General features: G+C 46.1%; 1 protein-coding gene across 1 annotated transcript in view; it reads left to right on the top strand.

Moving 5' to 3' along the window:
* Nucleotides 1-5,183: 5,183 nt before the first annotated feature.
* The window catches only part of MECP2 (methyl-CpG binding protein 2), a 217,628-nt gene continuing 208,818 nt past the window's right edge, over nt 5,184-13,993 (top strand). Inside the window, exon 1 of the mRNA XM_063936384.1 lies at nt 5,184-5,330. Coding sequence (XP_063792454.1) covers nt 5,299-5,330 — 32 coding nt within the window. The 5' untranslated portion in view covers nt 5,184-5,298. The remainder of the gene's footprint in view (nt 5,331-13,993) is intronic.

The following is a 13,993-nucleotide window of genomic DNA, read 5'->3' on the forward strand; positions in this document are numbered from 1 at the left end:
CACTGTGGCAGTTTATGCATTCCAAAAATATAATATTGTCTCCAAAAATATATTTCTTATATTGTACTGGGGGCAAGCAGCAATACTAACTGAATATATTAACTAAATATTCTACACTGCACTGCATTATAATTAGAGGGTTTTTTGTATGTAATGAATTAGTATAGAATGACTTTTATAAGAGAAAAAGTGCACTCCACTATAACCCTTCTTTTTTTATTAAAAAATGTGCTGAATGTCAGGTAGGTGTTAACGAATACTATGCAATATATCAAATATTTTTGACATTAAGGATTACATTTACACTCAATTTTCTGGTGCAACATATCTCTTCTTTTCTTCGTAATGATACTGTACAGTATTTCACTGTTAGGGATGTGGGGAAATATGTGTGATATGTATAACATAATACTGTACTGCACTGTTAGGGATGTGGGAAAATATGTGTGATATGTATAACATAATACTGTACTGCACTGTATTAAACAAAGTTTGTGTACATTGATCCATCAGAAAACAAAGGTTTCACTATCTCATTCTCGCTAAAAAAAATCTGTATTTTGGAATATTCCATAATTCGGAATATTTGGATATGGGATACTCAACCTGTATTTCACTGTTAGGTATGTGGGGAAATATGTGTGATATGTATAACATAATACTGTGCTGCACTGTTAGGTATGTGGGGAATATGTGTGATATGTATAACATAATACTGTGCTGCACTGTTAGGGATGTGGGGAAATAATATGTGTGATATGTATAACATAATACTGTACTGCACTGTTAGGGATGTGGGGAAATATGTGTGCTATGTATAACATAATACTGTACTGCACTGTTAGGGATGTGGGGAAATATGTGTGCTATGTATAACATAATACTGTATTGCACTGTTAGGTATGTGGGGAATATGTGTGATATGTATAACATAATACTGTGCTGCACTGTTAGGGATGTGGGGAAATAATATGTGTGATATGTATAACATAATACTGTACTGCACTGTTAGGGATGTGGGGAAATATGTGTGCTATGTATAACATAATACTGTATTGCACTGTTAGGGATGTGGGAAAATATGTGTGATATGTATAACATAATACTGTACTGCACTGTTAGGGATGTAGGGAAGATGTGTGATATTATAACATAATACTGTATCGCACTGTTAGGTATGTGGGGAATATGTGTGATATGTATAACATAATACTGTGCTGCACTGTTAGGGATGTGGGGAAATAATATGTGTGATATGTATAACATAATACTGTACTGCACTGTTAGGGATGTGGGGAAATATGTGTGCTATGTATAACATAATACTGTATTGCACTGTTAGGGATGTGGGAAAATATGTGTGATATGTATAACATAATACTGGACTGCACTGTTAGGGATGTAGGGAAGATGTGTGATATTATAACATAATACTATATTACATTGTTAGGGATGTGGGGAATTATGTGTGATATGTATAACATAATACTGTACTACACTGTTAGGGACGTGGGGAAATATGTGTGATATGTATAACATAATACTGTACCACACTATTGGATGTACAGAGAAATATGTCATGCCTATTGTTCTAACTACCTTATACATTTACACATTGTGCATCGATACATGGAACACTAAATTACCCATATCTTTGATAAAGATATATCAATACAATAAACATGTTAATAATGATGACTGGTGTAATCTGCTTGTATTACATACATTGTATACATTTTTCATAATGAACAGGCATAATAGACAGAATTCTATATATTAAGATATAGAAGGGAAATGTGTTACATACAAACACAGGACAATGCTTTACACTGGTAGGAAGGGACAGTGCATCAATTAACATAATACTGTTATACATTATATTAGAGGGCACTACACTGTTAATGGGTGTGGTATGATATGCCATCAGTTATAATTATGAAATTCATCAAGTCGAATATCACCCTGCAGGCTAACACTCCCACCGCCTAACGCTAATGACAACATTCTGACATTGTTGACCTTTTGGCTACATCACATGTTAAGTATGTAAGGTAAATGTGTAAAAATAGTAAACAATAAAGTAAGAATAGAAAAAACAAACAAACAAACAAACAAACAAACAAACAAACAAACAAACAAACAAGGAACCTTGTCCCTGGAAAAAAAAATTTTTGTTTGAAATGCAAAAAGTGCAAATATTTTTTTTACATGCAGGGTAAATACAGTACATCCGGACAGTATTCACAGCGCTGCACTTTTTTCCACATTTTCTTATGTTACAGCCTTATTCCAGAATGGAATAAATGATTTTTTTCCCTCAAAATTCTACACACAATGGGGGTGATTCCGAGTTGTTCGCTCACTAGCTGCTTTTAGCAGCATTGCACACGCTAAGCCGCCGCCCTCTGGGAGTGTATCTTAGCTTAGCAGAAGTGCGAACGAAAGATTAGCAGAATTGCGAATAGAAATTTCTTAGCAGTTTCTGAGTAGCTCCAGACTTACTCAGCCATTGCGACCAGCTCAGTCCTTTTCGTTCCTGGTTTGACGTCACAAACACACCCAGCGTTCGCCCAGCCACTCCCCTGCTTCTCCAGCCACTCCTGCGTTTTGCAACTCGAACGCCTGCGTTTTTCCGCACACTCCCATAAAACGGCCAGTTTCCACCCAGAAACACCCACTTCCTGTCAATCACACTACGATCAGCACAGCGATGAAAAAGCTTTGTTATGCCGTGAGTAAAATACCTAACTTGTGTGTAAAATAACTAAGCGCATGCGCACTGCGAACCTTGCGCATGCGCAGTAAGCGACTAATCGCAGTATAGCGAAAATCGGCAACGAGCGAACAACTCGGAATGACCCCCAATGTAAAATGACAATGTAAAAATAAAAAATAAATGTTTTTGAGATTTTTACTAATTTATTAAAAATAAAAAACTACGAAATCACATGTACATACGTATTCACAGCCTTTGCTCAATACTTTGTTGATGCACCTTTGGCAGCAATTACAGCCTCAAGTCTTTTTGAATATGATGCCACAAGCTTGGCACACCTATCTTTGGGCAGTTTCGCCCATTCCTCTTTGCAGCACTTCTCAAGCTCCATCAGGTTGGATGGGAAGCGTCGTTGCACAGCCATTTTCAGATCTCTCCAGAGATGTTCAATCGGATTCAAGTCTGGGATCTGGCTGGGCCACTCAAGGGCATTCACAGAGTTGTCCTGAAGCCACTCCTTTGATATCTTGGTTGTGTGCTTAAGGTCGTTGTCCTGCTGAAAGATGAACCGTCGCCCCAATCTGAGGTTGAGTGCTCTGGAGCAGGTTTTCATCTAGGATGTCTCTGTACATTGCTGCATTCATCTTTCCCTCTATTCTGACTAGTCTCCCAGTTCCTGCTGCTGAAAAACATCCCCACAGTATGATGCTGCCATCACCATGCTTCACTGTGGGGATGGAATTGGCCTGGTGATGAGCAGTGCCTGGTTACCTCCAAACATGACGCCTGTCATTCAGGCCAAAGTGGGCCTGATTCAGAGAAGTACGCAAAATTGATGTTCCACACAACGTAGCGATTATTGGCAGACTGTGCACGTGCTGCATTCGAATTGCACATGCGTCACGGTGCCGCTGTGAAACTACACGCAAGATCCATAGGTCCACTGGTGTATCTATAATAGGTTCAGTGTGTGCAGTGCACTGCACACGGGCCCCTGGGTCCAGTGGGGGCACACACTGCACCCATTTCTTCTATATACTTACCTTTCTGGTGTCCGGGTGTGGATCCCTTCTTCTCCTGAGTCCCGTTGCCGGCAGCCGCAGCAGCGCTGTTAGTGCTCTGTCTGAGCACTAGAGACTCTGGCACAGTACCAGAGTCTACAGCGCATGCGCAGGTCTCCGAAAAAATGGCCGCCGCAACATTTTTTTCGGAGACTTGCGCATACGCTGTAGACTCAGGCACTGTGCCAGAGTCTCTAGCGCCGCTAACAGCGCTGCTGCCGGCTACTGGACAGGAGAGGAGGGGGCCCACACCCGGAGACTGCACACGGGCCCCCTCCTCTCTAGATACGCCCGTGCATAGGTCTACCCTTCAGCCCGATGTTCCTTGTTCTGGCGTATAGGGTGTGTATGTGTACACAATTGCAAATAAGTTGTGGTCGCTCCGATGGGCGTTTCTTTTCATTTCTGGGCGGCAGCTTGACTTGCTGATATCCGCAGTTGCGTTGTGAAAGAAAATCGCACTTGCAGCTGCATTTTTGTCCATCTCTGAATCCAGCTCTGTATCTGAAATGGTGCATGGCTCTACAACTGTAGTATATGTGCCCGGTGTAGACTGGGAATACACTACATACACTTAAGTCCATGTACTCAACCATTTCTTTTGCTTGTGAAACACGCATTTACTATTAGGAATGAATGAACTTGAAAAAATCCCTCTATAGTACAGCAGAAGCATTTATCTGGGGTAAAATCATCAAGCGGAGGCTCTGGCTACAGCATTTAAAAGGCGGCGAGTCCGGTTGCAATAGCGTGGACACACAGCAGCACCTCATACCCCCACCTCACCCCTTGCTGCCCAGTCTCACTTGGGCTTGCAGATTTTTGCACACAGACCTATGGGGCCAACAAAATGTAGCAACTCCAGAACTACCGTGAGTGTGCTTGCTTGCACTGACTGGCGTGGCAAATCTTATTAAATGGACCCCCTAAATGACACACTATGCGTCCACGTAAAAAGAAAGGAATCTTGCATTACATTATAAATTCATGAAGCAACTCTGCAGTCATAATGACCAACTTGTGCTTTGGCTTTTATCTCTATATAAGAGCTACGTGCAATGCTGAAGAGGATTTTATTTTTTATTTTGAATTTTCTAAGGAATTTTCAGCCTTCTCCTACCAAAGCCAGGGAAGTCATGGAACCTATTATCACGTGAGGCACAAGCCAGCATTATAGTTTATATTATACACACATCCCCTCCACAGCAACTGCGTCAGTTACCCCCGTCTTCAAGGTTAATATTATTTTTTATTATGACATGAAAGTTTGGAAAAGCCAATAGCCCCTTTCTATAGGGCAGAGCTGGTTGGTGGGCGGGGCCACGGGCTGTAGCGGGCGGGAAGCCTCGGCCCCGCCCACATTCCCCCTTCTCTACAACGAGACCAGCTCGCGTCACCCTCAGCTCACTGCGAGTGGAGGCAGATGTAGGCTTGGCGCGGTGACGTCATCTCGCCGCTTGCTCTCGAGCCCGGCCCCACCCCCTCCTTTCCCTCCTCAGCCTGTGGAGGAGCCGTTAGAAAATGGCCGCCGCGCCGAGCGGAGAGGAGAGACTGTGAGTGCTGGGACCCCGGCCAGTGTGTGCGTGTCTGCCGTCCCTACCCCACCCCGCCCCGCCGAATGCCCGCCATTGTGTCCCAGTGTGTGTGTGAGAGGGGCGGGCCCCCCGCACGGTGTATGTTTGTGGTGAATCCCTGAGTCCGGGGGGCGGGGTTGTTGGGAGAATAAAATGTCACTGTCAGTTGTCGCTGCTGCCCCCGGTCCTCCGCGGCGGTGTGGGGGCATCGGCGGGGTGGCTGTCTGTGCGGCTCGGCTCCCTCCCCACAGCTGCCCGGGTTGGCATTTGCTCAGTGCGTCATTGGGCTCCCCGTAACGGGGAGGCCCTGGACACTCCGTGCACCGTGTATGCCGGGGGAGACGGGGGCCTGGGCAACAGGGGGGCATACTGCAGGGCACACCCCTCCCTGGGCATATGCTGGGGCTGCTTACCTGCTGCTGTGTGGCTACCAGTGCCTGCTTATACTCCATAAACTCTACATTTACACCTGGGGAAGGTCTGTGGAGGGAAAGCTAATGCTACATAGAAATAGGAATCTGTCATAATATAAATAAATATAATACTGGATATGAGGGGTGCACACGCTGTGTTGATGTCTGTTCCACATAATTATAATGCTGCATATGTTTATATATATATATATATATAATATATAAAATATAGTGTGTGTGTGTGTGTGTGTGTAATTGTGCTTATTCCACATAGACTAGAAGACAGCCTTCTCCATATAGAAATAGAATGCTGTGATTATAATCTAGATGCCAGATAAATCTGTAATACAACTGCAAATTCTAATGCTGTTATACTACTGCAACTCCTTATAAATATAATGCTGTAATACTACTGCAACTCCTTATAAATATAATGCTGTAATACTACTGCAACTCCATATAAATATAATGCTGCACATACTCCATATAAATATAGTGCTGTAATACGACTGCAAACTCCATAGAAATATATGACTGCACATACTCCACATAAATGTAATGCTGTAATAATATTGCGTTCTCAACAGTAATATAAAGCTGTAATAATACTGCATACTCCACATGAATAAAATGGTGTCCTAAAACCGCCTGCTTCATCTAGAAATATAATTAGGTATATGCTACATAAATATGGTGTTATAATGCTCATATAGCATGAGTATTATGCTTTAATAATAGTGTTTACTCCAACGATAAATATTTAATGCTGTAAAAATACTCTACCCCACATAAATATGCTGTAGTTATAATGGCTACTCCACGTATTAATGTAATATTGCATACTCCATGCCTAAATATGATTTTGTATGACTGCATACTCCACATACAGATATGATGTGGTAATAATACTGCATACATCGCATATAAAAATAATGCAGTAATAATACATACTTCACGTACGTGCATGTTTGCTTTGCATAACCTCACCCCGCTCCACTTATACCCCTTTCAGATTGACAATAGCTGGGTCGCACCCGAGAATCTGTATATGGGTGCGACCCGGCTTGAGACCCCTTCAGACTTGCGGCCCGACCCGGCATATTGCCGTGTTGGTGACGTCACAGTTGGCGCTACCGGAGGCGGTGCTTGGAGATAATCATTTCCAAGCACCGCCTCCTCCTATATAGAGAACGGGTTCAGGGTCGCCTTGACACGGCTTCCCATTCACACTGCACGCATCCCGGGACGATTCCGGATTCAACCCAGGTCGCGGGTTGATGCGCGTTCATGTGCAATAACCAGGGAAATATCCGTGCACATTTCACTTATCCTGTGCATAGTATTTTTACCTAGAAACATATACGATGGTTTTATAAAGTAGGCTTGTTTTGTTCTTCAATTGTTTGGGCTTTGTTTATTATTACAAATACGTAATTTCTGTTCTATTAATCCATAAGGTCTTTAAATTGTGTAGAGACTACAAACCGGGCGGGGGGGGGAATTCAGATGAATTTGATGTTAAACTCTGGGAATGAGTTCCTAGAGCTATTCAATTGGCCATGCTGCAAACCCACAACTAGATTTCTGCCCGCACCACCAGAACTAGTGCCGCGGTGCTAGTTACAAGCTTACCATGTGTGCTAACTGCATCGCGCCTAGCACGCAAGTCAGAAAATGCAGTTAGCTGGTGGTAAATCCCGGGCATTAGTTGTGTTAAACAGCTTCTCCCAACTTAAGTGCCTGGTGCTATGAAGACATTTAGGGGGTAATTCTGAGTTGATTGCAGCAGGAACTTTGGGGCAGATTTATTAAGCTCGGTGAAGTGATAAAGTGAAAGGTGATAACGCACCAGCCAATCAGATACTAACTACCATGTCACAGGCTGGGTTTGAAAAATGTCAGTTAGGAGCTGACTGGCTGGTCCTTTATCACCTTCCACTTTATCACTTCACCAAGCTTAATAAATCTGCCCCTTTGTTAGCAGTTGGCCAAAACCATGTGCACTGCAGGGGAGGCAGATATAACATGTGCAGAGAGAGATAGATTTGGGTGTGGTGAGTTCAATCTGCAATTTAAATTGCAGTGTTAAAATAAAGCAGCCAGTATTTACCCTGCACAGAAACAAAATAACCCACCCAAATCTAACTCTCTCTGCAAATGTTATATCTGCCCCCCCTGCAGTGCACATGGTTTTGCCCAACTGCTAAAAAATTTCCTGCTGCGATCAACTTGGAATTACCCCCTTAGATAGCTCCGGGTACTCATTCCCTTAGGTAAACAACATTGTGTACGGAAAGCACATCGTGCCCACTGGCATAGCAAGTTTTTCCCCACAGTTGCTAGAGGTGCAAGGGAAAATGTGTGAAGTTGGCACTACTGTAACTGGTTGATATGTGAGCAGCGGCCGGCGTTTCATCGTGTAAAATTGAATACCCCACCTCCATTGCATGTGGTTTTTGCATGTGAGTGAACATCAATTCGGGTTTTAGCTCAGTGGAAAAGGGTCCCAAAAAACCCAAAACTTGGGTCCAGTTACCCGGGAATCCAACCCGCGTAGCTTGCAGGGTTGGACCTTAAGAAGGACATGGGTTAAGGGGCAGAGTTATGGGTAACCTGGGTCATCGGACCCAGGACTAATTTACAGTATGGTGATTGGCCAAAAATTAAAGGATCTAAATGGAGTCTGCGGGCAGCTGTCACCGGTGCGGCAGAGATTACAGCTTCCCTGTATGGTCCAGATTGTTTCGTTTTTTTACTCCATCCCTGCTTCATACAGGGAATCTGTAATTTGTCCTTCCTTGGTGGTAGCTGCACATAGACACCCTCCCTGCAGGTTGACGATACTCTTCGGTTGGCGTTCAGGGGAGATCCAGTGCTCGGAGATGGCGTCATCTAGTGCCAGTGTGAATGTCGACTACTCGGGAATATTCTGTGTCGGCACCATAGTGGGAACAGGAGAAGTCCTGGGTCTGAACTGGCTTGGAACTGTATGTTCCAAATCCCAGGTCAGTCTTGGGATTTTGGTGGAAAAATAAGAATTTACTTACCAATAATTCTATTTCTCGTAGTCCGTAGTGGATGCTGGGAACTCCGTAAGGACCATGGGGATAGCGGCTCCGCAGGAGACTGGGCACAAAATGAAAAGCTTTAGGACTACCTGGTGTGCACTGGCTCCTCCCCCTATGACCCTCCTCCAAGCCTCAGTTAGGATACTGTGCCCGGACGAGCGTACACAATAAGGAAGGATTTTGAATCCCGGGTAAGACTCATACCAGCCACACCAATCACACCGTACAACTTGTGATATGAACCCAGTTAACAGCATGATAACAGAGGAGCCTCTGGATAGATAGCTCACAACAACAATAACCCGATTTGTTAACAACAACTATGTACAAGTATTGCAGACAATCCGCACTTGGGATGGGCGCCCAGCATCCACTACAGACTACGAGAAATAGAATTATCGGTAAGTAAATTCTTATTTTCTCTGACGTCCTAGTGGATGCTGGAACTCCGTAAGGACCATGGGGATTATACCAAAGCTCCCAAACGGGCGGGAGAGTGCGGATGACTCTGCAGCACCGAGTGAGAAAACTCCAGGTCCTCCTCAGCCAGAGTGTAAAATTTGTAAAATTTTACAAAAGTATTTGACCCTGACCAAGTAGCAGCTCGGCAGAGTTGTAAAGCCGAGACCCCTCGGGCAGCCGCCCAAGATGAGCCCACCTTCCTTGTGGAGTGGGCTTTTACAGATTTTGGCTGTGGCAGGCCTGCCACAGAATGCGCAAGCTGAATTGTACTACAAATCCAGCGAGCAATAGTCTGCTTAGAAGCAGGAGCACCCAGCTTGTTGGGTGCGTACAGGATAAATAGCGAGTCAGATTTTCTGACTCCAGCCGTCCTGGAAACATATATTTTCAGGGCCCTGACAACGTCCAGCAACTTGGAGTCCTCCAAGTCCTTAGTAGCCGCAGGTACCACAATAGGCTGGTTCAGATGAAACGCTGAAACCACCTTTGGGAGAAATTGAGGACGAGTCCTCAATTCTGCCCTGTCCGTATGAAAAATCAGGTAAGGGCTTTTACAGGATAAAGCCGCCAATTCGGACACACGCCTGGCTGAAGCCAGGGCCAACAACATGACCACTTTCCATGTGAGATATTTTAATTCCACAGTGTTGAGTGGTTCAAACCAATGTGATTTTAGGAAATCCAAAACAACATTCAGATCCCAGGGTGCCACTGGAGGCACAAAAGGAGGCTGTATATGTAGCACTCCCTTAACAAACGTCTGGACTTCAGGCACTGAAGCCAGTTCTCTCTGAAAGAAAATCGACAGGGCCGAAATCTGGACCTTAATGGATCCTAATTTTAGGCCCATAGACACTCCTGCTTGCAGGAAATGCAGGAATCGACCCAATTGAAATTCCTCCGTCGGGGCCTTTTTGGCCTCGCACCACGCAACATATTTCCGCCAGATGCGGTGATAATGCTTTGCGGTTACATCCTTTCTGGCTTTTATCAAAGTAGGGATGACTTCGTCTGGAATGCCTTTTTCCTTTAGGATCCGGCGTTCAACCGCCATGCCGTCAAACGCAGCCGCGGTAAGTCTTGGAACAGACAGGGTCCCTGCTGGAGCAGGTCCCTTCTCAGAGGTAGAGGCCACGGGTCCTCTGTGAGCATCTCTTGAAGTTCCGGGTACCAAGTCCTTCTTGGCCAATCCGGAGCCACGAGAATAGATCTTACTCCTCCCCGCCGTATAATTCTCAGCACCTTGGGTATGAGAGGCAGAGGAGGGAACACATACATTGACTGGTACACCCACGGTTTACCAGAGCGTCCACAGCTATTGCTTGAGGGTCCCTTGACCTGGCGCAATACCTGTCCAGTTTTTTATTGAGGCGGGACGCCATCATGTCCACCTTTGGTTTTTCCCAACGGTTTATCATCATGTGGAAGACTTCTGGGTGAAGTCCCCACTCTCCCGGGTGGAGGTCGTGCCTGCTGAGGAAGTCTGCTTCCCAGTTGTCCACTCCCGGAATGAACACTGCCGACAGTGCTATCACATGATTTTCCGCCCAGCGAAGAATCCTTGCAGCTTCTGCAATTGCCCTCCTGCTTCTTGTGCCGCCCTGTCTGTTTACGTGGGCGACTGCCGTGATGTTGTCCGACTGGATCAGCACCGGCTGACCTTGAAGCAGAGGTCTTGCTTGGCTTAGAGCATTGTAAATGGCTCTTAGCTCCAGGATATTTATGTGAAGTGATGTCTCCAGGCTTGACCACAAGCCCTGGAAGTTTCTTCCCTGTGTGACTGCTCCCCAGCCTCGCAGGCTGGCATCCGTGGTCATCAGAACCCAGTCCTGAATGCCAAATCTGCGGCCCTCTAGAAGATGAGCACTCTGCAACCACCACAGGAGAGACACCCTTGTCCTTGGGGACAGGGTTATTCGCTGATGCATCTGAAGATGCGATCCGGACCATTTGTCCAGCAGGTCCCACTGGAATGTTCTTGCGTGGAATCTGCCGAATGGGATTGCTTCGTAGGAAGCTACCATTTTTCCCAGGACCCTTGTGCATTGGTGCACTGATACTTGGCCTGGTTTTAGGAGGTTTCTGACTAGCTCGGATAACTCTCTGGCTTTCTCTTCCGGGAGAAACACCTTTTTCTGGACTGTGTCCAGGATCATCCCTAGGAACAGAAGACGTGTCGTCGGGATCAGCTGCGATTTTGGGATATTGAGAATCCACCCGTGCTGCCGCAGCACTACTTGAGATAGTGCTACTCCGACTACCAACTGTTCCTTGGATCTTGCCCTTATCAGGAGATCGTCCAAGTAAGGGATAATTAAAACTCCCTTCCTTCGAAGGAGTATCATCATTTCGGCCATTACTTTGGTAAAGACCCGGAGCGCCGTGGACAATCCAAACGGCAGCGTCTGAAACTGATAGTGGCAGTACTGTACCACAAACCTGAGGTACCCTTGGTGAGAAGGGTAAATTGGGACATGGAGGTAAGCATTCTTGATGTCCAGAGACACCATATAATCCCCTTCTTCCAGGTTCGCGATCACCGCTCTGAGTGACTCCATCTTGAATTTGAACCTCTGTATGTAAGTGTTCAAAGATTTTAGATTTAAAATAGGTCTCACCGAGCCATCCGGCTTCGGTACCACAAACAGCGTGGAATAATACCCCTTTCCCTGTTGCAGGAGGGGTACCTTGATTATCACCTGCTGTGAATACAGCTTGTGAATGGCTTCCAATACCGCCTCCCTGTCGGAGGGAGACGTCGGTAAGGCAGGCTTTAGGAAACGGCGAGGGGGAGACGTCTCGAATTCCAATTTGTACCCCTGAGATACCACCTGAAGGATCCAGGGGTCCACTTGTGAGTGAGCCCACTGCGCGCTGAAATTCTTGAGACGGGCCCCCACCGTGCCTGAGTCCGCTTGTAGAGTCCCAGCGTCATGCTGAGGACTTGGCAGAAGCGGGAGAGGGCTTCTGTTCCTGGGAACTGGCTGTTTGCTGCAGCCTTTTTCCTCTCCCTCTGCCACGGGGCAGAAATGAGGAGCCTTTCGCCCGCTTGCCCTTATGGGGCCGAAAGGACTGCGCCTGATAATACGGCGTCTTTTTATGTTGAGAGGCTACCTGGGGTAAAAATGTGGATTTCACAGCAGTTGCCGTGGATACCAGGTCCGATAGACCTACCCCAAATAACTCCTCCCCTTTATAAGGTAATACTTCCATATGCCTTTTGGAATCAGCATCACCTGACCACTGCCGCGTCCATAACCCTCTTCTGGCAGATATGGACAGCGCACTTACTCTTGATGCCAGTCGGCAAATATCCCTCTGTGCATCACGCATATATAAAAATGCATCTTTTAAATGCTCTATAGTCAGTAATATACTGTCCCTATCCAGGGTATCAATATTTTCAGTCAGGGAATCCGACCAAGCCACCCCAGCACTGCACATCCAGGCTGAGGCGATTGCTGTTCGCAGTATAACACCCGTGTGAGTGTATATACATTTTAGGATATTCTCCTGCTTTCTGTCAGCAGGTTCCTTAAGGGCGGCCGTATCCGGAGACGGTAGTGCCACCTGTTTTGACAAGCGTGTGAGCGCTTTATCCACCCTAGGAGGTGTTTCCCAACGTGCCCTATCCTCTGGCGGGAAGGGGTATGATGCCAATAACTTTTTAGGAATTATCAGTTTTTTATCGGGAGAAACCCACGCTTCATCACACACTTCATTTAATTCCTCAGATGCAGTAAAAACTACAGGTAGTTTTTTCTCACCAAACATAATACCCTTTTTAGTGGTACTTGTACTATCAGAAATGTGTAAAACATTTTTCATTGCCTCAATCATGTAACGTGTGGCCCTACTGGAAGTCACATTCGTCTCTTCATCGTCGACACTGGAGTCAGTATCCGTGTCGGCGTCTGTATCTGCCATCTGAGGTAGCGGGCGTTTTAGAGCCCCTGATGGTCTTTGAGACGCCTGGACAGGCACCAGCTGAGTAGCCGGCTGTCTCATGTCATCAACCGTCTTTTGTAAAGAGCTGACACTTTCACGTAAATCCTTCCATAAGCTCATCCACTCAGGTGTCGACTCCCTAGGGGGTGACATCACCATTACAGGCAATTGCTCTGCCTCCACATCATTTCTCTATCGTCCTAAGTGGATGCTGGGGTTCCTGAAAGGACCATGGGGAATAGCGGCTCCGCAGGAGACAGGGCACAAAAAAGTAAAGCTTTACTAGGTCAGGTGGTGTGCACTGGCTCCTCCCCCTATGACCCTCCTCCAGACTCCAGTTAGATTTTGTGCCCGAACGAGAAGGGTGCAATCTAGGTGGCTCTCCTAAAGAGCTGCTTAGAGAAAGTTTAGTTTAGGTTTTTTTCTTTACAGTGAGTCCTGCTGGCAACAGGATCACTGCAACGTGGGACTTAGGGGGAAAGTAGTAAACTCACCTGCATGCAGAGTGGATTTGCTGCTTGGCTACTGGACACCATTAGCTCCAGAGGGATCGAACACAGGCCCAGCCGTGGAGTCCGGTCCCGGAGCCGCGCCGCCGACCCCCTTGCAGATGCTGAAGCGTGAAGAGGTCCGGAAACCGGCGGCTGAAGACTCCTCAGTCTTCATAAGGTAGCGCACAGCACTGCAGCTGTGCGCCATTTTCCTCTCAGCACACTTCACTGGGCAGTCACTGAGGGTGCAGAGCGCTGGG

Source organism: Pseudophryne corroboree, chromosome 8 (assembly GCF_028390025.1).
Source record: "Pseudophryne corroboree isolate aPseCor3 chromosome 8, aPseCor3.hap2, whole genome shotgun sequence".
Taxonomy (NCBI): domain Eukaryota; kingdom Metazoa; phylum Chordata; class Amphibia; order Anura; family Myobatrachidae; genus Pseudophryne; species Pseudophryne corroboree.